Source organism: Sparus aurata, chromosome 12 (genome assembly GCF_900880675.1).
Source record: "Sparus aurata chromosome 12, fSpaAur1.1, whole genome shotgun sequence".
In the NCBI taxonomy this organism is placed as follows: Eukaryota; Metazoa; Chordata; class Actinopteri; order Spariformes; family Sparidae; genus Sparus; species Sparus aurata.
Window position 1 is genome coordinate 19,428,854 of NC_044198.1, and position 22,605 is coordinate 19,451,458.

The following is a 22,605-nucleotide window of genomic DNA, read 5'->3' on the forward strand; positions in this document are numbered from 1 at the left end:
TGTTTTCGAATCATCTTTGGTGTAATTTATGTTCTTTGCTGCGAAAGTTTTCTTTCTGGATTTTATGGAAAATACAAAGCTGCATACATCACTGAATATTCTAGCCTCATTCATTAATAAAACAGAAAGGGAAGAATTAGTATATGTCCTTGGTCAAGCGCAGACTTTCAACGGCCATATTTATCAGCGCAGATTTATGTTTATTATTCTTAGCTCGAATTATGCGTCAGATAATACGATACACATACACCAGTGTCTTTTTCTGATATATGCAAGTAATAAACAGAATTCTGCTGGGCAGTATCTATTTCTAGGAAAACAAAACGCAGACTTTTCTAACGGTTTGCTTCAATTGCTTTTCAACTCTTTTATAAAAAAAAAATGGTTTCCGGCTCCACATACATGCTCCATTTCAGTCCTGCCTCCGCCACTGAGTCACTGTAACTAAATATGTAGTTTTGTCTCTCGTAAATAAAAATTCAAGGGTTTTTCTTTTCAAATCCCCGTCGAACAGAGCGGCGGGTGGGGGTTGGATGGCGTGGAAAGTGGGTCTTGTGAATGTAGGTCTTTGAGACTGTGTGTGGGTAAAGCAGGCTTACAGTAGTAATCCTCTTCACAGACACCCATCTGACTAGCAACAGGACGAGGCCCAGACAGACACATGCGCGCACGCACACAGACAGACAGAACGGTTTTGTAAGAAGGAAATCCATTTTGTTTTGTCTTTGTTTTTTTGGAAATACAATGGGTCATAAATAGGTCAGCGTCTCTAATCGCATACGCAAGCGGTCCCCGTGATATCTGACGTGCCGCAATGAAGCTGTAATCTTCCAGTATGTGTTCATTTCCTCAGGTGTGGCGCCGAATTCTCCGTGTCTGACTGTTTGATGCGTTACATTCCTTTGTTTAATCAGATATTACAATAAAGAGGCTCCTCCAGGAAGCCGGACCCTCTGTTGACTTTATTGGTTCCTGAAATTTGTCATTACTGCTTCCTGGCCGTGATGTCATCAGCCGGTTAATGACAGAGAGGAAGAGGGACATTCATCCCGAAATAACTCTGAAAAAACAGACAATTTTAAGAGGCGTAATGAGCCAGTAGGAACAGCGACAGTGAGTTATGACTCTGTCACAGTCTGACTCACTTTGTCTCAGAGGGAAATGCTTTTACAATCCACAACATGACATCAAAGTCCTTCAGTGGCACAAAGATAACCCATGTTGACTTTGGTAATAATGAAGCCACTATGTCCATCGCCAAAAATAAATGGGTAAGGTTTTAGAGAACTGACACGTGGACCGACTCAAGTAATTCAATCAGGAAAAAAACTGAATGAAACCAACACAAACCCAAGGATCAAACATCGACTAGTAGACAAGATATCTTATTTGTATTTTTTTTTTATTTTGGCATTTCTTTGTTTTGCATTTATATTAAGCAAAGTGCATCTTATTTTCTTTTTCTCATCAACACATTGCACAATACATAAATAATGATGCATATAAAACGTCTTCATATTTACAATTAATAATATATTTATATATAACATAAAATACATTTTTCGCTTCTTATTTTAATTAAATCTTAGTCATTTTATTAAACAAAGTCCATCAGAATCTTATACTTTCTTCTTCTTCTTCTTCTTCTTCTTCTTCTTTTTAAACCTTTTTCTTCTCTGGAACAAAAACAAAAAAAGAAAAGAAAAAGGAAAGTGGGCGTAAGTCTGTTTGTGAGGAGGGGGCGAAAAAGAGAGGCGAGGAGGCCGCTGCTGCTGCTATCGTGTGTTGAAAATGACTTCCAACCAACACGGGCAGCTGCTGATGAACTGTCTGGTGTAGCACTGTCCCCAGCCTTTCACAAAGCTTATCTGCACCGTGAAGCCCGTGCGAGGCTGCTGCGTGAACTCGTGGTCGTTGGGCCTCTGAAGGCTGCCGGCCTTGTCATAGTCAAAAGCTTTGATGGAGAAACCGGGGAACACCTTGTGCACCAGCAGCGTGCGCGAGTCCGGGTTGTCCAGTGTGGCCGACTTAATGAAGATGGGGTAGCAGCTGCGGTTATAGACCCACACCCCGTCTGGCTCACGCGTCAGCTGGATGCCATAGCCGATCTTGGCCCGCACCATCTGCACCAGCTGGGACTTGTTGTCAGAGCAGAGCTGGCCCAGGCAGAAGCCGTTCCCTTGAGGTAGATCATAGAAGATGTCCAGAGAGGGCTCCTGGACTGAGTAGAGGCGCCCGACACGTGTCTTCTCCTCCCAGTATGCCACCACGCACCAATGGGCCCGATCGCCAGACTCCTGCAACGCCAGGGAATCTGAGGAAACACAGAGGGAAGGAAATGGTTAGACCCAATGTGAAGATGTGATGGCACTGGAGCATTAGGTGGTAAAAATACATCAGAGATCAAACAGTAAAGAAAAGGAGAGGAGGGGGGGTAAACGATGAGGCTAAAACATGAATCTTCTTCACTTCTGTTGGCGAATACAGAGAATTTTCTTTAGTCGAGAGCCAAAACAAAACCGTCATCCTCAATTTCTGCCATACAGGAAAACCGTGCTGGAATTCCTGGACCTCAGACAAGAGAAGCAACTCAGAGACACTGACAGGCAAGTGTCCACACGCAGTACAATATTTATCTAGGCATTAAATGCTTATCTTCTGTCTGGCTCGCTGTATTTTTGTAGCGGCGTGGCCAACAATGTAGTGACGTCAACCGACTGCAGCGCTCTGCCGGAGGAAATCAGAAACCATCCTCGGATCGACGCTCAAAAGATACGAGGGGACTTTTTTTTCACGTGAGCACATAAAGCGCTCACGTCCGCGGCGAAGCACATGGCGTTTCGCTGGCGAGCGAGGCAGGCCCGTTAACTCTCCAGCCCTGGTGTCTGAATCGTTGACAAGCTAGGCCTCTCCTGTCTAAAGTTTCCCCTGAGCGTAAAAAGAAGTATAGCATTGGCCATGCTCCAGTTTCCAAACCCCCCCCCCCCCCCCCCCTCTCCCGTCTCCCTTTAGTGTGCCTCCTGCGCCGTCCCTCTCCCCCTTCATATCTCTATTCCACAGAAATCTGGCTCCCAGCTACTCCCAGCTACAAAAGTAGGAGCCAGTCAGGCGCAAGGGAAATAGAGGGAGACAGAGAGAGCGCGAGAGGAAAGAAAGAGGGGGCGGGGTGGGGAAGAGAAGGAATGCTTTTCACATATTTTGACTGTAACTTTTGCAACTTTGTTTCCTCCCGTGCTTTCAGGGGTCGTCACCTAATTGCTTCTATCAACCGCTCGACAATCGTTTAAACTTCCCCTCCCCTCGCGCAAATCCAGCCCCTTGATGAAAGACACATTCAAGGGCTACGAAAAAGCTTTAAATGTATGAGGGAAAAAATTAACAGAGCCCCTCTCAGAGCCATTTCAGTTCCCATCAGACCCCAGCCTCCCCCCCTCGCCTCCCTTCCTCGTTTCATCTGGCGGTAGCTGTGAATGTAACCGGTAATTTGGAAGGTCCCGTCTGAGACAAACTGCAACGTTAATGCGGCAGGATCTCTGCCGGCCCGAGCGGACTCACCGCGGCCTGTCATTAGCCTTCATTAGACGCGGGGAGGGAGGGAGGGAGGGAGGGGAAGAAAAAGACAACACTGGGAGAAGAGAGACAGAAACAGAGAGGAGGGGAGCGAGGCGGGAGGGAGTGGTGTTGGGGGGAGAAAAACTGAAAGCATGCCTTCCATAAAACAAGAGGGGCTGTGTTCTTTGAAGTTGGTCAGAGCCGAGCCTCGGGGAGTTTAATCGTAAATCCGTCCTCATGGGGTGCTGGGGGAAACTAAGTACCCGGCTATCTACCTTGGACTAAATGGGGGGAAAAGAAGCATTTATCTTGGAGATAAGAGGCAGAAAGCGTCTTTTGTGTCTCAAGCCAATGTCAGACGGAGCCTCCGATCCTGGCCAAGCTTTTGCTCTCGGGGTCTGCTTTGCATGTACGTACAGGAACAGAGCCAGGGTTGATAAGGAGAAAAGATGCGTTGGACTTTTTTCTTAACAGCTGACAGAGGGCCTGCTGCTGGAGCTCACCTGTGGGGCCCTGTGTATGTGTGTGTGTATGTGTATGTGTATGTGTGTGTGTGTGTGTGTGTGTGTGTGTGTTTGTTATTGCTGAGAGAGACAGGGCCTGGCGTCAGAGGTCATTAGAGCGGCTGCCTGTCTGAGCCTGTCATTGCAGCCTGAAAACACCCTGCTATTCAGGACTACACTAACTGCCCGGCTTCCCCTCCCTCGTCGCCTCTCCTCTCTCTCGCTCTCTCTCTCTCTCTCTCTCTCTCCCCCTCTTCTCCTCTCAGAGACTCAGACTGGCAGCGAGCGAGGAGCCGCAGAGAAGAAGTGAAGAAGGGAGGGAAGGATAAAAGGAAAGGGTTGGAAAGAGAGAGGAAAACAAGGATCAGCGAGCAAAGCTGTCGGCGCAGAAAGGATCCAGCCGCTTTTTGCTCGCGTAAAAGTCGCAGTATTCGATGTAAAAATACTACATTTCATGTCCCGTCTCGGCACAAAGAGAGAATGAAAAAGGAAAAATCCATTATCAGGAGATATATATTATGTTTCCTAACGTGCATCCTATACTTCCCACGATGCAACTCGATAAGACAAACTCCAATGCCCAGGGGTTCATAACACATGCTTATTTTTGGTTATAATTTCAAGTAATCTACCAAACTTTCACAATGACATCACTGTGACATCACCAGGAAGTTTTTTTTCTTCCCCTCAGACTTTGGGAAACTTTTTGGAAGTTCAAAAATTGGCATGAAGTCCCGAGAAAATCGATTAATTACGGGTGCTTAGTTAGTTTCCAGCGCTGCGGTCAAGTGATTTTAGTGCTTTTTTTTTTTTTTTTGTCCGGCAGCTATCCTGAATTCCTCCCATTCCTCGGCGACAGTCAGATAAGAGGCCGACTGAAAGCTAATTTGAGGGACTAAAAATAGTTACAGCATTCTGTCCGGCCTGCAGGTAAACAAAAAAACTGCACTCTTTTCTGTTCAGTGTGTCAGCAGAGAGAGGGAGAGAGAGAGCGAGACAGGCAGACTCCTCCGTCTGCGGGGCTCAGCCTTGTGAGGTCTGTGTTCACAGCTTGTCCTGACAGCAGATGAGCTTACACCTCATGAGTAATGCTGCCGAAACACGTAACCACACACACGCGCGCGCACACACAAACATATAAAACCACGCACGCTAATGTGAGTGAACCCTGTATCAACACACCTTGTTCCAAGTGCACGGCTCATTTAACTGCATTTTTAATTCTCTAACACATCGCGTGTTTGCGAGCGAGGCGTCTGCCGGACACGCTCCTCGTGTTACACTCTGACACTATTTCAGGTGCCTGTCACATAGGTGTGTGTCAGACGTTGTCGTCAGAGTGTCTGCGCCGAGTTCCGTCTGTCTTTAGAGCCGCTCAGAGCAGAGCAGAGCAGAGCGGTGCGTTTTCCATCAGAACATTCACAGAGCTGTCCCGTCTGTACATCTGTCTGCTTTCCTGGATGTCTGCCTATCGACGCATTAGTCCGTCTATCTGTCTGCCGCCCCCACCTGCCCGTCTGCTCTGCAGCCTTTCAGCCTGTGTGTCTCGGTGATTCTCCTCGCCGGAGATAAGCGGGCTTGCTGGCAGCCTCAGGCCATCTGTCACTCCGGCCTCTTCTGCTGCGCTCCAGCCAGTTTGTCTGCTGCTGGTCTGGTCCCATGGGGGGGCCAACACGTGAACCCCCCCCCCCCCAAAAAAGACTTTCCCTGCTCGTCCGATATGAAGCAAACACACTCTTGAGAGCCAGATCTTTGCCGGAAGCAGACATCATGTGACCGTGGATGACAATAATGATAACAGGTACCCTTGTAAAAAAATAAATAAAATGCTTGCAAGAAAGTGCAAAAGGCAGCTGCTGAGGGCTCATGTGGATGTTAGCCATTAGCAGCGCCGCACAAACAAAAACAGCATAATGCTCGCATGTTTTCGAGGTATTTAATGGATGATCAGCTTATGGTCTGCGAGGTGGGGGGGGGGGCTGGTGGCGGCGGGGGGACAGTAAATATCTGTGATTAAAATAAAACCCTCTGTGCCATGCAAAATATTTAAAACCACGGCACAGGGAGGGCAGATTCGGGGAGTAGACACACACACACACACACACACACAGACACACACACTGCGGGCTCCCCTGTGGATTTTAATGGTCCGAGGTCTTAAAGAGTGGACGCCACGCTAGCTGAGACAATTGGACTCGGTCGAAAAGGGAGGAGGGACGGCTGAGAGGAGGGAGGGCGGCAGACTGGGTGCTTCTCTCAGGGCCAGTCTGGAAAGGTTAATCATTACCTCTGTCTGACTCCACACACACACACACACACACACACACACACACACACACACACACACACACACACACACCAGGTCGCTATTTTACCTAGGAGTCAACTCAGTCACAGAATAACACACCTACGCCCTCATGCGCACACACGTACACACACACACACACAGTTTTCAACCTTCACTCCTGGACACAACACTATCAACATCGGTAAATAGTGAGGAGGCTCCTGAGAACTGTCTCATATCGATCCCTGAGAGGCCTGCGTGTGTGTGTGTGTCTCAGACGTGCAACGACCCTGTCGTCATCAGACACACACGGCAGCTCGAGGAGAGGAATGGGGAAGGCATGAAGGAAACAGCTCGAGGGGGAAAGGAAGGACTCTTCGCGCTGCCTTATTTTCTAAGTCAACACCCTCTCTCAAGCCGGGGGAAAGTCTATTCCAGAGGTCAAGGGTCACCCTGGAGGCATTCCTTTTGTTCTCTCCCTGCCACGCTGTGCATGCTCAGCCCGTCTGTAATGAAAGCCTGCGCATTTCTCTCGCTGCGTTCACTAAAAATATCTGGGCCCGCTGATTATTTTTCAGTTAATGTAAGTCCTCAACAGCGAACTTGTTGCCGGTTGTGCTCACTTCAACGTCGACAGCGGCGAGACATTCGACGACCGGCGACCCCCTCAGAAAGAGAAGGGTCAGCCGCTCTGTGCAGCGGAGGAAGAGGAGAGACCTTGTTTCGCATTGTTACAACACAGCCGTGTATGTGTCAGCCATCAACTGTGCACAGTCTGGAGTTTATTCTCCCGCCGAAATGACGTAGTCCGCTCGTAGAATGAATGTCATCCGGTAAATCGCGAAGCAAGAGAATGCAAAATATGCAACTAAAATCTCATTAAATGAGACTTAATCATGTGATTCATAAGCTGGACTGCACTGTCTGAAAATGTTTCCTCCTCGTCTAAAACTAGTGCTCGCATTACCCACAATGCAACTCGGCTGCTGATAATTGGGTCGGAGATTTGGCCGTGTTATGCAAGAAGCCGCTAATGTAGCCCCAAGGCGCTAGCCTCACGCAGAGCTGAGAAGCAGGCTCCAGAAGTCTGGTAAGCTTTGTAAATCACCAACCCCCGAGATTTTCTCCCTACATTACCCATAATGCAACTTGGTCGCAGACAGTTCAGTCTGTGACCCGGGGCGTGTTACGCTAGTAGCGGATTATGTAGCCTTGAGCAGCTGAGGAGCAGGCTACAGAGGTCTTGTAAACTTCACTCCACACCCACAGATAGCTCTTTTTTTTTTACATATTCAAACTTGTAGTCTCTTTACGACATTTAACTTGAGAATATTTAACAGACTTTGCTCCCTCTGGAGCCACAAAAGGCTTTACACAACTCATGTGAACAGATCTTTCATGAGGAATAATCAGTTCCCCTTTAAGGTTAGTCACAACAATGGCATAGTTTATCAAGCATCACAATTACATTAAAAAGTACAAGTACTGTCAAGCAGAAAGGACAGACTGTTCAGCCCCAGTAGGTAGAGAAATGGCCCGACAGACAGATGGCGGCGGGTTCAGCCGCTAACAGAGGAAGTGCCTCTTTAGGGTGGCAGGTTATGTAAGAAGATGTAAAGTCCTTCCCCCCCTACTTCAGGAAACCTAAATAAGCCCTGATGGCAGGAAAACCGCACAGGGGAGTGGCACACAGTTTCGCTATCTGCAAGATCTGACTCCTCGCAGCAACACAGATAGAGAGAATGAGTTGCAAACACGCTATCTCTAACATGAACCATCCGGCCACGAAAACAGGGGGGGGGGGGGGGAGGCGATAAGGAGATGAAATGGCGCATGTTTTTCCTAATGCCTCTGTCTACAGTGTAATTTTCTCTGAGTGGAAGTTTTTTTTTTCTGCTATAATTACACGAGCCACATGTCTTGATGTAGCTCGGGCAGGCGCGGAGAGATTTTTTTTTTCTTTAGCTTGAGATAAAATAGAGGAATGTTTCATAATTAATTGGGCAGCATCTTCCATTTGGCTCCACGTTATCACAAAACGACGGCACGATTCGTCACTTCTTCTTTTTTTGACTGGACTTTTTCTCAGTTTTATTCCTCTGTAGCTCCTCCTTCGTGCTCCTGCTGAGTTATTATTCCAACACTTCATCATGCTGACCCACACACACACACACACACACACACACACACACATACACACACACACACACAATGATCCCCTGCAGCCCAGATTTCCCAGGGTGACAGGACAAATAAACACAGACTAGTTGGACACACGGTGCCAGACAGGCTGTACTGATGTCATCATCAGCTCACTTTTGCAAACACACCAGAGTCAGGAGATCACTCGCGGGCTCGGTATCTCGCACACACGGCGGCGCTACGGACAGATGGACAGACAAGCCGCAAAACAATCGGCCACATTGTTGAGGCGCTCGAACGCCGTGGGAACTAAATAATACAAAAGAGGCAGACAACCAGCAGAGCCAGTTGTGGTGCCGGCCCGGGCCTTTGTCGCGCTGTTGCTCTGTTATTAATAATTATCTACCTGCGTGCGTCTGTGGTTATAACAGCAGTGTGGTCGGTGATGACAGAGATGTGGCCACTGACGGGGGCCCTGAGATAAAAACACACGCTCAGCCCTCGGGTATGAGTACACAACAGACAACCTGACTACATGAATGAGCGAGGCGGGAGGGTGGAGACAGCAGGACTGTGTGTCACACCAGAAATCTGACACACACACACGCGCGCACACACACACACACACACACACATACAGGTTTGCAGGAATGTGTCTCCACTTATTTCCATTTCCGTCTTTATCCTGCTAAAAAGGAGGGAGGGGGTGCTGGTGGTTCTCCCTCCCTTCCCCTCCCTCTCCTCTTTCGTATCTTCATACGTTGAGGTAATGTCAAAATCCACTTCCACAGAGTGACTGCGAACCAAAACAATGTTCATCTTGTTCTGGGCTTCCCTCCAGCCCTGGCTCGGAGCCAAATCTGCATAACCCTCCATTCAATCAACTGGCTACGCTAAGGTAGGCTAATGTTTTCAAGCGTAAAAAACGCAACAAATCTCCGGCGAAACACGCACGGGCTGAGGCACACTTTCCCTCTATCCTCTCTCTTTCCTCCATCCTCCGCCGTCTCTGTGTGCTGTTTTTTCGATTTGTGCAGCATAATGACACAGGGTGGGGAACAGAGGACGGCCAAAACCAAAATTAAGTCCCTTGCCAAGAGGCGGCTTGGCTGCCGCGCAAGGAGAGGAAGTGGGGAGTAATGAGAGATCCTGGCCCGGCACGGAGCGGCCCGGCGCTGCTCTGCTCAACTCGCTGGCTGAACACACAGCCTCCAAATTACAGAGAACAGAGCAGAGCTGCCGGCCATCTCTCCCTCCACCCAAAGCCGCCATCTTCTCTCCCTCTTCATTCCTTCCTCTTTACTGTTCAAGCAAAACATTCAGCCAGAGCAGCTTTACGGGCGAGGAATCTATCTTTCCTCTATCTTTGCAGAAGTCGAACACATTTTAAGATGACATCCTTTTATTCTTTGTTTCGCTCTTTCCCTTCTTTCTGGCCGGTGCACTCCGGTGTTTGCTTTCTGTCACGAAGAGGCCTCGACTGCCTCCCTGTCCGCTCGCCTTTTCCTCAAAGACATGAGGTCATATCCTGCGCAGCCCTTTCCTTTCCCCGCTAACCCAAACAAGGCAGGAATGCAGGGAGAGGGAAGACGAGGGAGACTGAGGGCGCTCTGTTTCTGACTTGAGCTTGGAAGTCGGCTTCCAAAAAAAAAAAATTCTGAAGATTGTGTTTAAACGTCGGCGATAGGTGATTTAAACCTCGCTTCCTGCACACACACACACACACACACACACACACACACACACACACACACACACACACACACACACACACACACACACACACACAAAAAACAACAGACGGGCCTCTTCTCTCACTGGGATTCCACCAAAAATGGGCCGTTTCTTCGGGGCCCTCCGTATAACAGCAGAACTAGTTGGATTTAATGAGCCGAGGTGCCAAGACTAAATTTAATCTCTGTCAGAGCCCCCTGATGAAGGTTATACCTCCAGCCGATTCACTGGATGACTAATTGACTGACTGAAGGGCTGGCCGACTGTCTGTCGAGCGAGGTGACTGGCTGCTGGTATAAGAATACAGCTCAGCCTAAATTTAACCTGCAGTGGGAGGAAGCGCCTGTGTGACAGTCGGCCGTGCGCCAGGGCTCGCACCAGGTCATTCTATCTGCCTACCCGTTCAGTGTATGTGTGTGAAAAATGCGCGCGCGTGTGTGTGTGCGTACGTGTCACCACAGCCCGACTGGATCCTCTTACACACAAGCACTCCGGGTCAGTCCCCGATGGCACCAGTATGCACGCCACCGGCATACGCACAACTGATGCTACACATCCAATAAGAGCCAGGCACCAACAGACGTCTATAACTCGCCGGCACAGAAAAGTGCATTTGTATCGATCTTTAACAGGGACTGATCAAAATGTAAATGTAATGTAAATGTAATCACCAATAAGCACAAAAGAAGAGAGATCGAGCATTTAATGTATAGTCAGAGTCATAATTTGCAGATGAGATTGTACCAGACTCCATTCATAATTTGGGTCATTTTGGACACAACTAGCATACAAAACATTTACATTGTTTTATTAAGAGAAAAGGGAAACACCCTGTCATTTCAATGTAAATACCAACAAGACCCTAGACATAAACAGACATCCATTACTCTATGATCAGACTGTACCAGACTCCATTCAGAATTTAAGCAATTGTAGGCACATTTGACACGTGGGAACATTTGGATTCTTTTGTTAAGAGGGAAAAAGGGAAAACCTGTCCCTCCAAGTATTGTTCCGGCGTCAGTGCGAAAAAAAAACAAAAAACTCAGGTATTATAGCAGCGCCAGCACAGAAAGATTTTAAAATGCTACCCAGCACTCCCACACACACACATCCACACTGTGTCCCGCAGTAGAAACTGCTGCCTTTTCAAGCTCAAGACAACTCTCCAAAAGACTTGACCTCTTTGAACCTGACACGATGGACGTCGGCCTACGTGGCTGAGCTGCTCGTAAACGATCTAGTCTCTAACAAGTTTAAATATTACTTAACACTCCACAGATTCATAACCAGCAATCCAGCGCCCTCTTAACCCTGACCCGATCTCCTGTGTGCAGATCTCTCTCTTGATCTCTCTCTCTCTCTCTGCCGGGTGAAGCAAAACCCCTGAGCTAAATCCCTCACCCCGGCTCGAACCAAGATCAGCACCCCAACACCCAGCTCCAGGCCTTCAGCCATCGACCTCCCCCTTCTCCTCTCCTCTGCTCTCTCCCTGCTCTGTTCCAAGCTGATGACGTGAGCCAGCGAGAGGAGCTTTGGAGCTGGTAGCCTGGCAGGCAGCCTAGTTTGCATTTGCGCTTGTCGCTGTCGCAGCTCGCTTAACTCCTTCCAGCCTGGAAGGTCTCGGATTTTTCCAGAGAGAATAAAAAAGAAGGAAAGATGGGAGGAGGAGAAGGAGGAGAAGTCGTCTCTAACCCAGTCTCACCGGCCCCGTCTGAACTGCGTTTTCTGGACAAATGAGGATTCTTATCTGCTTTACCAATTACACACCGCTCCAGCTTTTTTTTTTTTCTAAAAGTCAACAAGCCCTTAATTATTCTACTGCAGTGCAAAAAAAAAAAAAAGGAGTAACAGTGCAACTCTTGCTGACTTCAAATCTTTGCCACCCTCCTCTCCCTCAGAGCCACCCTCCTCTCTCTTCCTTCCTCCTCTCTGTAAATATGTCTGGAGAAGAACATAAAAAGGGCAGAGTGAGTGAATTAGAAGGTCAGCGGCGGGCCTCTGGGAGAGCCATGTTTCTTTTGTCAGGGCCCCAGAGGGAGGGAGCAAAGGAGGGAAGCAAGGAGTGAGGCGGGGGAGGAGGGGAAGGGGCGAAGGAGCAGCCTTATTTTTTCTATTTTTTTTTTTTTTCAGGCCTTGCCAGGGAAATCATGAAGGCAGCGCTGCTCCGGCCATCCCTTCTCTCCCGCCCCGGGGCCTTTCTACCTCTACTGCTTTTTTTTTTTTACACTGAGGAGGCCCATTCACTGGAGCGCTGGCCGCCGTCGCCGCTGCCATGTCATCCTCGCCAGGAAGGAAAACAGGGGAAGAGGAGGAGGAGGAGGAGGAGGAGGAGGAGGAGGAGGAGGAGGAGGGTAGTGTGTACGCCTTGCAGGAGTACGGGGAGGGAGCATGGGGGCGCCTGTAAAGACTCCAGTTCTTGGGTTTCACAGTTTGAACCGGGTCTAAAATGTGTCTTTAGTTAATGCACACTGGGAGGACTTCAGTGTCCATCTGAAGGTGTGGAGGAGGAGGAGGAGGAGGAGGAGGGGAGAGGAGATGGATTTTTAGTTCCTCAGTTCTTGTAAGCACTGCTTGCAATCTCTTCCCCCATCTAAGGACACACACACACACACACACACACATATATGCATGCAAGCAAGCAGGCTAACCCCCACACTCCCCTACCACCAAACAAAGGAGGGGGGGGAAAAAAATGGGCAGCCAACACCAACTGACATAAAACAGGCTTTAAAGGCCCGGTAATGAGAACCATCTGAGGCCGAGGAGAGCAGAGAGCAGCACGGAGCAATGTGAGAGCAAAACTCCTTCTCTCGTGAACACCATCTTACTCTGTAGCCTGCGGACAGGGCGCCGGGTAAGGAAGGCAACGCTGCCAAAGGGGATTACGGGAGAAAAGCCGAGGAAGCCTGAAACACGTCCTGCATGAAAGATGGAAGAAAGAAAGGCGCCTGTGTCTCTCCCTTATCCACACACGGCGAGCCCAGAGGAGAGTCCACAAAGACGTCCCCTGTACGCACAAACACACCCAAACAAACACTCGCATGTCAGTCGGGAAGCCTTCTCTCTCTCTCTACTCTCTCTGCCTTTTTTTTTTCCTTTTTTCTTCTTCTTCCCTCCTCCACAACGCCGCACGCACGGAACATATTCTTTCTCCAAACAACGGTTTCCGACGTGTTTGTCTTCCATTACAACACAACGCGGAAAAGGGATGAGAGGGAGCGGGGAGAGGAAGAGGAGAAGAGAGGAGCGTTGTTCAAAGAGCCAGGAGGGAGGAATTTATGTGGATGTGGGAGAAATACACCACCCTCCTTCACTTCACTGGCTTTTTTTTTTTTTTTTTTTTATTACAGAGGGGAAGCAGGGGCCCCCACAATCACTGCCTCATCATCACAAGTATGGTTGTTTGGAGGAATGCGCAGGAGAAGCTTAAGAAAACAGGACGAGGGGAATAAAGAGACAAGAAGACGGGAATGGGAATGGTATTTGTTGGAATATTTACCTGAAAGCCCCACAGGGGCCGAGTATGTTGTTCCCCCAGTCTCACTGGATGAAGGTCCAGAGTCTGGAGAATCTAACAGAGACAGAGAGAGACACTTTGAATTAGCACCGTGTGTGTTCCTGTGTGTGTGTGTGTGTGTGTGTGTGTGTGTGTGTGTGTGTGTGTGTGTGGAGAAGGCAAAGCAGCAGCTGTGAGACCGTCAATCACTCCAGTGAAATCAATGCCTAATGAAGACGCTGACGACGAAGCTCACACCCTTGCGCGCGCACACACACACACTCAAAGAGGACTTACAGAGGAGAGTTTCTTACACCCCCGATAATCCCCCCATAATCCACTGCTTCAGGAGGAACGTTAGCCTCGCATCTCCGCTCAGAAAAGCTGCCGATCGGGAAAGAGATGTCTTCGTTCTGTGCTAATGACCGAGGCGAGGGCTTCGCGGCTCAATAACAGACCCAACATTAGATGACTGTGAGAGATCCAAACTCGGCTAATAAATTGTCCCTTTGATTCCCGTTCCTGCTTTTCTCTCGCACAATTATGCGCAAATTTGACGCGTTCAAGCCGACTCTGAAATCTGAGCGTTCATGCGACAACACAATAAGTTATGTGTGTGTTTGTGTGCTCCGAGGGGCCTTCGAAGCTGTAAATTTTCTTAACAGGCAGACAAGAGACAGAAAAACCACTCATTCTCTCCCTCTCTCTTTTGCATTTGAATGCTGAACTCCGGCTAAGGCTCGTAATGTGGACTAGTTTCAACATGACACCTGAATGGAGCTTTAACAAAACCGCTGTGTGTGTCGAGCGGAGCAGCACACCGCTGGGAGAAGGCTAGCTCTGCTGCAGAGCTGCTGCTGCTGCTGCTGGTAGCTCGGTATTCACTAATGACACATTCCTCTCGCTGCACGTCAACGCCGCACTACACCTACTATCCACTGAAGCATAGTGTGCGGTGGTGGTCACCTACACTCTGACTTGAAGTGTAGTTTTTTTCTGGCTGTTGTATATGACTGTGGCTAAAAAAGGCAGTTGTTCTGACGTGAAGTTCAGGGTTTGCACAGCTTTTTTTCAGTTATTTTTCAAGCACTTTCAAGGTATCTAAACCAAAACTTTCTAGACTTTTGACGCCTTGATCGTAACATCTGAACTGTTATAAAGGCACTGGCGAAAAGATTATTTCACAGATTTCCTTCACCTCATTTAAAAATCAAGCATTTTTCGAGGGGTTATATCCAAATTCAAGCATTTTTGAAACTTTCAAGACTTTGTGCGACCCCCAAGTTTCATTGCCACACCTAAAGCGGATGTAAACTGACGGAGAGCAGTGACTAGTGGGGTCAGTATGCTTTTAATCCACACATGGCCAGGCTGAGGTGAAGGAGGATGGTATTTTTGCTGAATACTTCCACTCTCCGGCTCATTGGCCTCCTGTTTGAGCTGCAGTAGCTATGAAGTAATAAAGAAATGGCCAGAGCCCTCCTCCCAGCCCGCCACCCGTCCGGACGTGGACCGTGCCGCTGTGGTCGCAGTAACGAGATGCACGGGCATAGCCCAGCCTGCATCGCTTTCATTGGCTGCCAGCAGCCTTGCCCTGGTCTCCTGGGCAACAGTTCACAGCTGACCACAGGGCTGAGGGGGCATCAGAGAGAGAGGGAGCCAAACAGTGTGTGATTTATATTCCCAAGAGCTGAAACAAGGTAGCGTTTTACGTCTCGGCTGCTTTCATATTGACCGCTGCTGCTGGAGCGGACAGGCAGCCTGACACATATAACCCCACTTCCTGCTCGCTGGAATCATAAAACCATCATCATAAAATCCGTCGCTCTTCCGCTTCATGCAGATTTTTTACAGCGTCTGATTGCCTTCTAAAAGTTAACTATGCAGATTTTCTGAATGTCGGGATGATTTAAACGGCCTAATATGAAGCAAATACAGAGAGTAATATGGAAAAGTGTAATAGCCTCCAGTAATGGGAAGGTTGATGATTGACTGCTCCCCGAGGCCCCTGAGGAAAAACCCCTGTCTCTCTGCATGATAAGCTCATCTGTCCTCTGTGTGTGTGTGTGCCCTCCAGCCTGCTCCATTGTCCTGTTAATATATGTTGTCTCTCAGCCTCCCTCACCAATACAGACTCACAGACCGACAGAGTCGCCTTTGATTAACCACAACTCGCAGCTGCACTGACTGAATTCTACGAAATGAGGAAATGTCGTGACAGGTGAGGCAGAGTGTGCAGAAATCCAACTTTAAATAAAGGAGCATTACAACTTCCCCCGCCATGGCTCGATCTGTTCTCTTTGGCAACATGCATTTCCCACACAGTCAAACCAATTTGGTCCAAGTTGGGGAAGCAGGGTGGTAACATGAGTTGTATAACCATTTCTTTTGTCTGCATCCAGCTTTTGCATTTCCTATTTACCTTCTTGTTTCCTCTCAACGCTGGAATGTTGCCAGCTGAACTAGTACAGAGACGCTAAACCCTGAGGCGCCAGGGAGAAGGCTGACGAGGAGAGGATGTCACTGCCGGTGTTTAAGCATGTTGATGATACGTTTATCCATGAACGAAAATTGAGTAATTATCTGTTCACACCCTTTACGATAGAAGGTCGGGTGTGGTTTGGTAGTATGCAAAACTTTTCTGTTGCTAATAGATGGGGACTTGTTTTAAAACGTTAAAAAAAACAAACTGAAATGGCTCCGTAGAGCTCGTCCGGCGTATTCCGAGTCTCCAGAAGCTCTGAGATCTGAAATTGACTTTAAAAAGAAGCAATCTATACCTTCTACACATGGTCAAGCTCTTGCACCCACTTCAAACATGGTGCACTCTTTAGCTTAGCATTCACAGTAAAGATTCAGGCTTCAAAAAGGGTGTACATCACTTCTTTTCAAAAAACATTTGGCATCTCTGGGCTTCCTGAGGCTTGGACTACACCGGACGAGCTGTGGGGAGCCATTAGCGTTTTTCTTTTGGTTGTTTTTTTAACGCTTTAAAACAAGTCCCCATCTGCTCCAGTTGTTAAGGAGAGGACTGCCACGCCGTTTTGCTTCGAGGCTCCAGAAACGTTTTGTGGGATACAGTAATTCATCTGGACTTTCCACATAAGAGATAACGACTGAATTTTAGTTTTTGGGTGAACTGGTCCTTTAATTCAGCTCTCCAGGTAAGAGAGAGAGAGAGAGAGAGAGAGAGACACAGACAGACAGACAGACAGACAGAGAGAGAGAGAGAGAGAGAGAGAGAGAGAGAGCCGGGAGGGCTTTGAAGAACCACAGCTGCAGCTGCAATGACTTCCTATTGTTTCCACTCACTGAAAGCCACTTTCTCCTTCTCCTGGCTAACTGGCCGGCTGCTCGGCCGACTGCTCATTGTTCAACTCAGAGCTTTTTTTCTGCACTGAAATGAGCAAAGGAGCGAGGGGGAGAGGTTGAGGAAATTAAAAACCGCGGGGTCTTAAAAGTCCTGGACCCAGACTACGCATTTATATCTCTGTCACCATCTCTGTGACTCAAGCAGAGCTCCCCCGGTCTCGCACCATTCCGGCTACAGCCTGAAATCTAACACACTTCAGAAACCGACTTAATAGGCGATGACATAACCTGGTGCCACTTTTCTGGCACCGGCGGGGGGAACAGGATGACAAGCACGGAGAAAAACAATTAAGCAAGAAGGCCAAAGAAGAAATGAAACAGGGGCACGCATTAATAAATACTCTCTCCTGGTGTCTAAAACAAACACAACCAAACAGAGATGTGGGACGGTGACACACTCCCACGCACGCACACACAGACACACACACATAAACACACAAGTCCTCAACCTTAATCTGTTGATTAATTCAGCTGATAAAGAGACCGGCCGGCTCCAGAGACGCCGCTGTCTGTGCCGCGATTCACAATAGATAGATGGACACACAAACACCTCCCCCCTCTTCCCACACACACACACACACACACACACACACACTGCCCCTGGTGACATGCCAGTCAGTCTATAGCTGGTATCTCAACTTTGTGCTGCTTTGCCCTGGCTGCCAGCCATGCTGGAGCTGCCCAGCCAGCCAGGCTTGCCACTCCACTGCTATCATAAATCACAACATAACATGGAGCTGTTTCCTACACACACACACACACACACACGCGCGCTGCAGGGGTAACGTGCACTGTACTGTCAGGCGCATGAACATTCACGACTACCGGGATGGCCTTTTTTTTTTTTTCCCAGATGTGCATGTTTTGCAAAACAAATAGGACAATAAAAAAATAAGGTGTGTGTTCGTGTAAACATGGAGCTCACCTGGTGGTTTAAGATAGTCCATGGGATAGCGTGAATATGGAGGAGGAGGGGACTCTGCATGGAGAAGAGGGAGAAAAAAAAAGCAGAGGGTGAGAGGAAGAAAATAAAAAAACAACAACGAGAGAGCGAGAGAGAAAGAGATCTAAACTTTATGATAAGAGTTGTCATTCTTCTGGGGAAAGGTTTTGTCTGTCAGCCTGGAGAGAGAGGGAGAGAGAGAGGGAGAGAGAGGCAGACAGAGGGAGAGAGAGAGAGAGGCAGAGAGAGAGAGAGAGAGAGAGAGAGAGAGAGAGAGAGAGGCAGGCAGGCAGTGAGTCCGGCCGGGCGGCTATTGCCTTTCATTGGCAGGCAGATAAACAGGGGGCCGCCTGGCGCCAGGAGGGCCACTATCAGCGTCTAGGACAAACTGAGATACGGGCCTCTTTTGGCCCGGGACGCCAAGCAAGCACACACACACACACACAGAAAGAGAGAGAGAGAGGGAGAGAGAAAGAGAGAGAGAGGCCCTGGAAACTACACCGTGGAAAGACTGTAAAGCCCGGGATGAGTCGCTTTGCACTTTGGAAATGCCAATTGTGAAATGCTGAAGCACCAGATGGGGCAGTTTTTTCCCGAATCATGATCCACAACTGGCCCCAAATGACAAATAAACCCTCACAAAAGCTGACATACTTAGGCGTTTTAAAAAGATACAAACAAATGTGCAAACACATGTAAAAAGATATCTGAGGTGTGCCATGTTCAGATGCGATGTTTTCTTCTTCTTCTTCTTCCTCTCTTGGCACGCGTTCAACATCGGTCAAGTTTGACCTTATGGAAACACAAGACGGGCCGTGCCAAGAGAGGTGATGTCATTTGAATTAGGCTAATTAACCCCTTTAAGGAGTCTGGTAATGCTTTGACACAATGACACGGTGTCTGAATTTGTTCTTGAATTAAAGAAAAAAAAAAAAGAAGAAGAAGAAGAAGAAGAAGAAGAAGAATGAGGCCCCACCACCAGAGAATTCAACGCAAATCAGAACTTTCTGAATGAGTGTGTGTGTGTGTGTGTCTGGAGGATGAGGTTATTAGACAGAAAGAAGAAAAAAAGAGAGAGATCCAGCTCACCGAGTTCACAAAGTCTGCTCATGTGGTGCGGGTTGCAGCAAACGAGCTCTGGGTTGATTTTCCCGTAGGATTCACAGCAAGACAGCCTCTTGAGCTCCGAGGAATGCCTGAGGTCCGGCCACCTGAACACTTTGTAGAGCAGCATGGGGAGAGAGTAAGACTGTTGACCCACTTTGGCGTCCACTTTGCTGGGCAGGAGCAGGCAGGGGCTTCGGGCTCCCCCCTTGGACTCCACCGCCTGCAAAAGCACCTCTAATTGTTTCTCTTTGATCTTTTTCAGGATCGAGTGGGTCAGCGCCTTCAGTTCGGCCTCCGACCCGGCGTTGGACTTGGCCACCTTTGTCGTTTTGCCCATGCAGCAGCCCCCGGAGCCATGCGTCCCTCTATCCGCCTCCCCGTCGCCCTCCACGGGCGCACGGCTCCTCCAGAGTCGCCGGACGAGCCCCGATCGTTTGGTCCTAAACATGCGGGACGAAAAGAGGGTTCCCCGGCTAAAAAACGAGCATGGTGTCCGCAAATCATGAAGATTCCGGGATCCGAGTCCAGGCAATGACAAGCAGCCTGAGAAGAGACGGTGGAGAAACCGGGTGCTGGACGAGCAGAGGAAATCTGTAGCATGCGCCAGTCTCTGCTGCCGTCTCCTGCACGCCTGATCTACGGAAAGCAGTCGCGGTTCGCGGGACAGTCAGCTTGTCCTCCGGGGATAGACAACCATCACCTCCAGTGAAAGGAGGGGGGGGGGGGTCTAAGACCAGCCTGTAATAAAAGAATCGCACGGCTTATTCTACGCGTCTAACAGCGACCACAGCGCAGCAGCATGTAGCCTCAATGTGGCACAATTATTCACTTGGTGATGTGCAGCCGAGCGCCGTGAGCTGACCCCCTTTTTTTTTTTTCTCTCGAGCGCGCTCCGAGGACGGGTTTTTTTCTTCTTCTTCTTTCTCTCAGCGCACACAAACACAGTCAAAACATGTTTCTGTCTGTGCGCATAAGCTGCGGAGGCAAAAAAAGAGAAAAAGGCAGACAAGTCGGGGCCTAATTACGCCTCAACGCTGTCACAATTATCCCGTGAAAAAAAAAAAAAACTCGAAGCTTTGGCCGCCGCGTCTTCAAGAGCATTAATCCAACAAAATCCTCGATCCGACTGCGCAGAGGAGCTCTCTCTCCACCGGGCGTGCGGAGGCTTTTTCTTTTCTTCCTTTTTAAAAAAAATGTATCTCTGTGTATTTTTTTTTTCTTATCCGTTAGCGTCTAAAATACGCAGAGGATGTGGTTCTTGCTGGCTCTGTCCGAAAGAAGCCAGAGAGCAAAAAAAAAAAAAATCCAGGAGCGAAATCTCTCGTTCGCTGAGTTGAGAGGAGGGAGAGAGACAGAGAGAGAGAGACCCTCGGGTTGTACGTCCACGCAAACCGAGCCCTCCTCGTAACCTATTTCAGCAGGCGAATCCCCTCTCGGATAAAATAATCCAACCTCGTATCTCTCGCACGAAGTTTCCGTGTCTGAGTGTGGCGAGAAGGAAAGCGAGCCGACGAGTGATCTCGAGGTGGGAGGGTGGAGGAGCAGGAGGGGGGGAGGTGGAGGTTTGGTTGGTTGGTGGGTGGGTGGCTGGGTGAGTTGAGCGAGCGGCTCTCTGTCTGTAAATGAGGCGGATGGTTTGGGTGCCCTTGCTCTCCGTCTCCAGTCTCCAGTGCGCATTGACGCGCCCGGTCACGTGTGTGTCTAGACACCCTGTCGCTTAAAAGAAATGTGATTGTGTTGCGCAAACAACAGATGAAGCGGAGCCCACAGCGCACACTCACACTCACACACACGCTCGCTCGCTCGCTCTCTCTCGCGCACGCACGCGCGCGCACGAAAAGTAGTAACAAAAAAATAAATAAATAACGGGAAAGTAACGTTGACGTTTTTCACGGGAAGTTGAGAGCAGGAGATTGGGGCCAAAAAGAAACAAAACTCCAAAGTGTTTTCTGTTTAACTTTATGAATGCGAGGTTAAAATATCAGATTAGATTAAAAGATGTATCCAGTTGTGCTCCTTTTCAATGCGTTTGCTTTATTCAACGGGATCAAATGGAATGGAAATTACGGCGAAAAAAAAAAGCTCAATTATGTTTTTTTAAATCGCATTTTTGTCCATTTTAGAGTTATAAAATGTCTGGTCCCTGAGTTTAATCCGTGTTTTGTCAGCCGTCTGTTCACAGGAAAGAAAGCACGTGTGCTGAAAGTCTATAGAGAGGGAGCTGGACATCACGTATTACGACATCATGTATGGTGCGAAAACGCTCTAATAAAACATTTCCTTTTTGTAACATTGATCTATCAGGATAGTTCCCCCCCGGTTCCACTTTGAGCGATTTCACCCCGATTTGAGCCTGCCAGGCAACATACGCCACCATGAACCATTAACAACCAAAAAAAAATGTCTGTTCAGATTTATTTAAACCTTATTTAAAACATTTTTTAAATAACTGTGTTCGTATTTCTAAGTCTGTTTGTTGTGTCCGCTTTCTTTTCTTACTATAATGGTTTTTAATTGTTTTCTGACCATATGAACTGTCTTTCCCCGTGGAGTGGCGACACCTTGTTTGTTCCTGCACATGTAAATAATAAAAATAATAATAATAGTTGCCTTATAATAATAACAACGAAGAAGAAGAAACAGTATGTGGGGTCTTCTGCCAGAATGCGAGGCAGGAGAGAGCGAGAGAGAGAGAGAGGATGTGTGCCTGTGAGACTAAACTCGGGGCGCAGAAGAAATGCGCCATCATGTCCGACACAGAGATGGGAGCGCGCTGCTGCCTCCCTCTGGGCGTTTCGCTTTCAGGTGGGACAAAATACACACACACACACACACACACACACACACACAAAGAGTGTCCCCTTGAGTTTGCCTTTAATATCAGCAGGGCAGCTTCCAGCCTTCTTTTTATTTATTCAGTCAAACGGCCCATCATGCTGAGGATCAATTTCCTGTCGGGCCCGGAGGATCTGCCCACTTTATTTACTGCCTTTTAAAGTTTTAATCCATAATTATTGTGATCTGATTTATCTGTCAGGCTGTTACCCGCACTTTAAGAGACGCAGGCTATCAAACGGTACCAGCTTTTCTTGTTTTCTTTCTTTATTATCATCAGAAATAAAACTATAATAATAATAATAAATCAAGGCTACCGTCCTCATATGAATGTAAACGTATTAACTTATTAGCGATATTGAATTATATGCAAAAAGCCACAAAACCAGAGCTGTTCAACCTCTTAAACACACACCACAACTCTGTGGAGATAATCTAATATTCATCTGTGGGTGGCTGCAGCCTTTTCCCCGGGACCTCAGACACTTCCAGCGTCCCTCAGTCACACATGAGATTTATTCTTTTAAATGTTCTAATATGTATGCGTGTGTCTCCTCCGAAACCGTAATTGTGCTCCCTAGACAGACAGTAGTCCAGGAGGAGGAGGAGGCGGAGGAGGAGGTGCAGGCAG

General features: G+C 48.3%; 1 protein-coding gene across 2 annotated transcripts; it reads right to left on the bottom strand.

Moving 5' to 3' along the window:
- Positions 1 to 1,385: 1,385 nt before the first annotated feature.
- On the bottom strand, positions 1,386 to 20,851 carry smad7 (SMAD family member 7). 2 transcript variants are annotated; one of them, XM_030435944.1, is made up of 4 exons: positions 19,122 to 20,843; positions 18,015 to 18,068; positions 13,721 to 13,792; positions 1,406 to 2,314 (listed from the first exon to the last, which is right to left on the bottom strand). In XM_030435944.1, the coding sequence occupies exons 1-4, from the start codon at positions 19,585 to 19,587 to the stop codon at positions 1,776 to 1,778; spliced, it is 1,131 nt and encodes a 376-aa protein (XP_030291804.1). In that variant the 5' UTR covers positions 19,588 to 20,843; the 3' UTR covers positions 1,406 to 1,775. The 2 variants fall into 2 exon arrangements, with proteins under 2 accessions (XP_030291805.1, XP_030291804.1); XM_030435945.1 differs by lacking the exon at positions 18,015 to 18,068 and having other exon boundaries at positions 1,386 to 2,314; positions 19,122 to 20,851.
- Between the last annotated feature and the right edge of the window lie 1,754 nt (positions 20,852 to 22,605).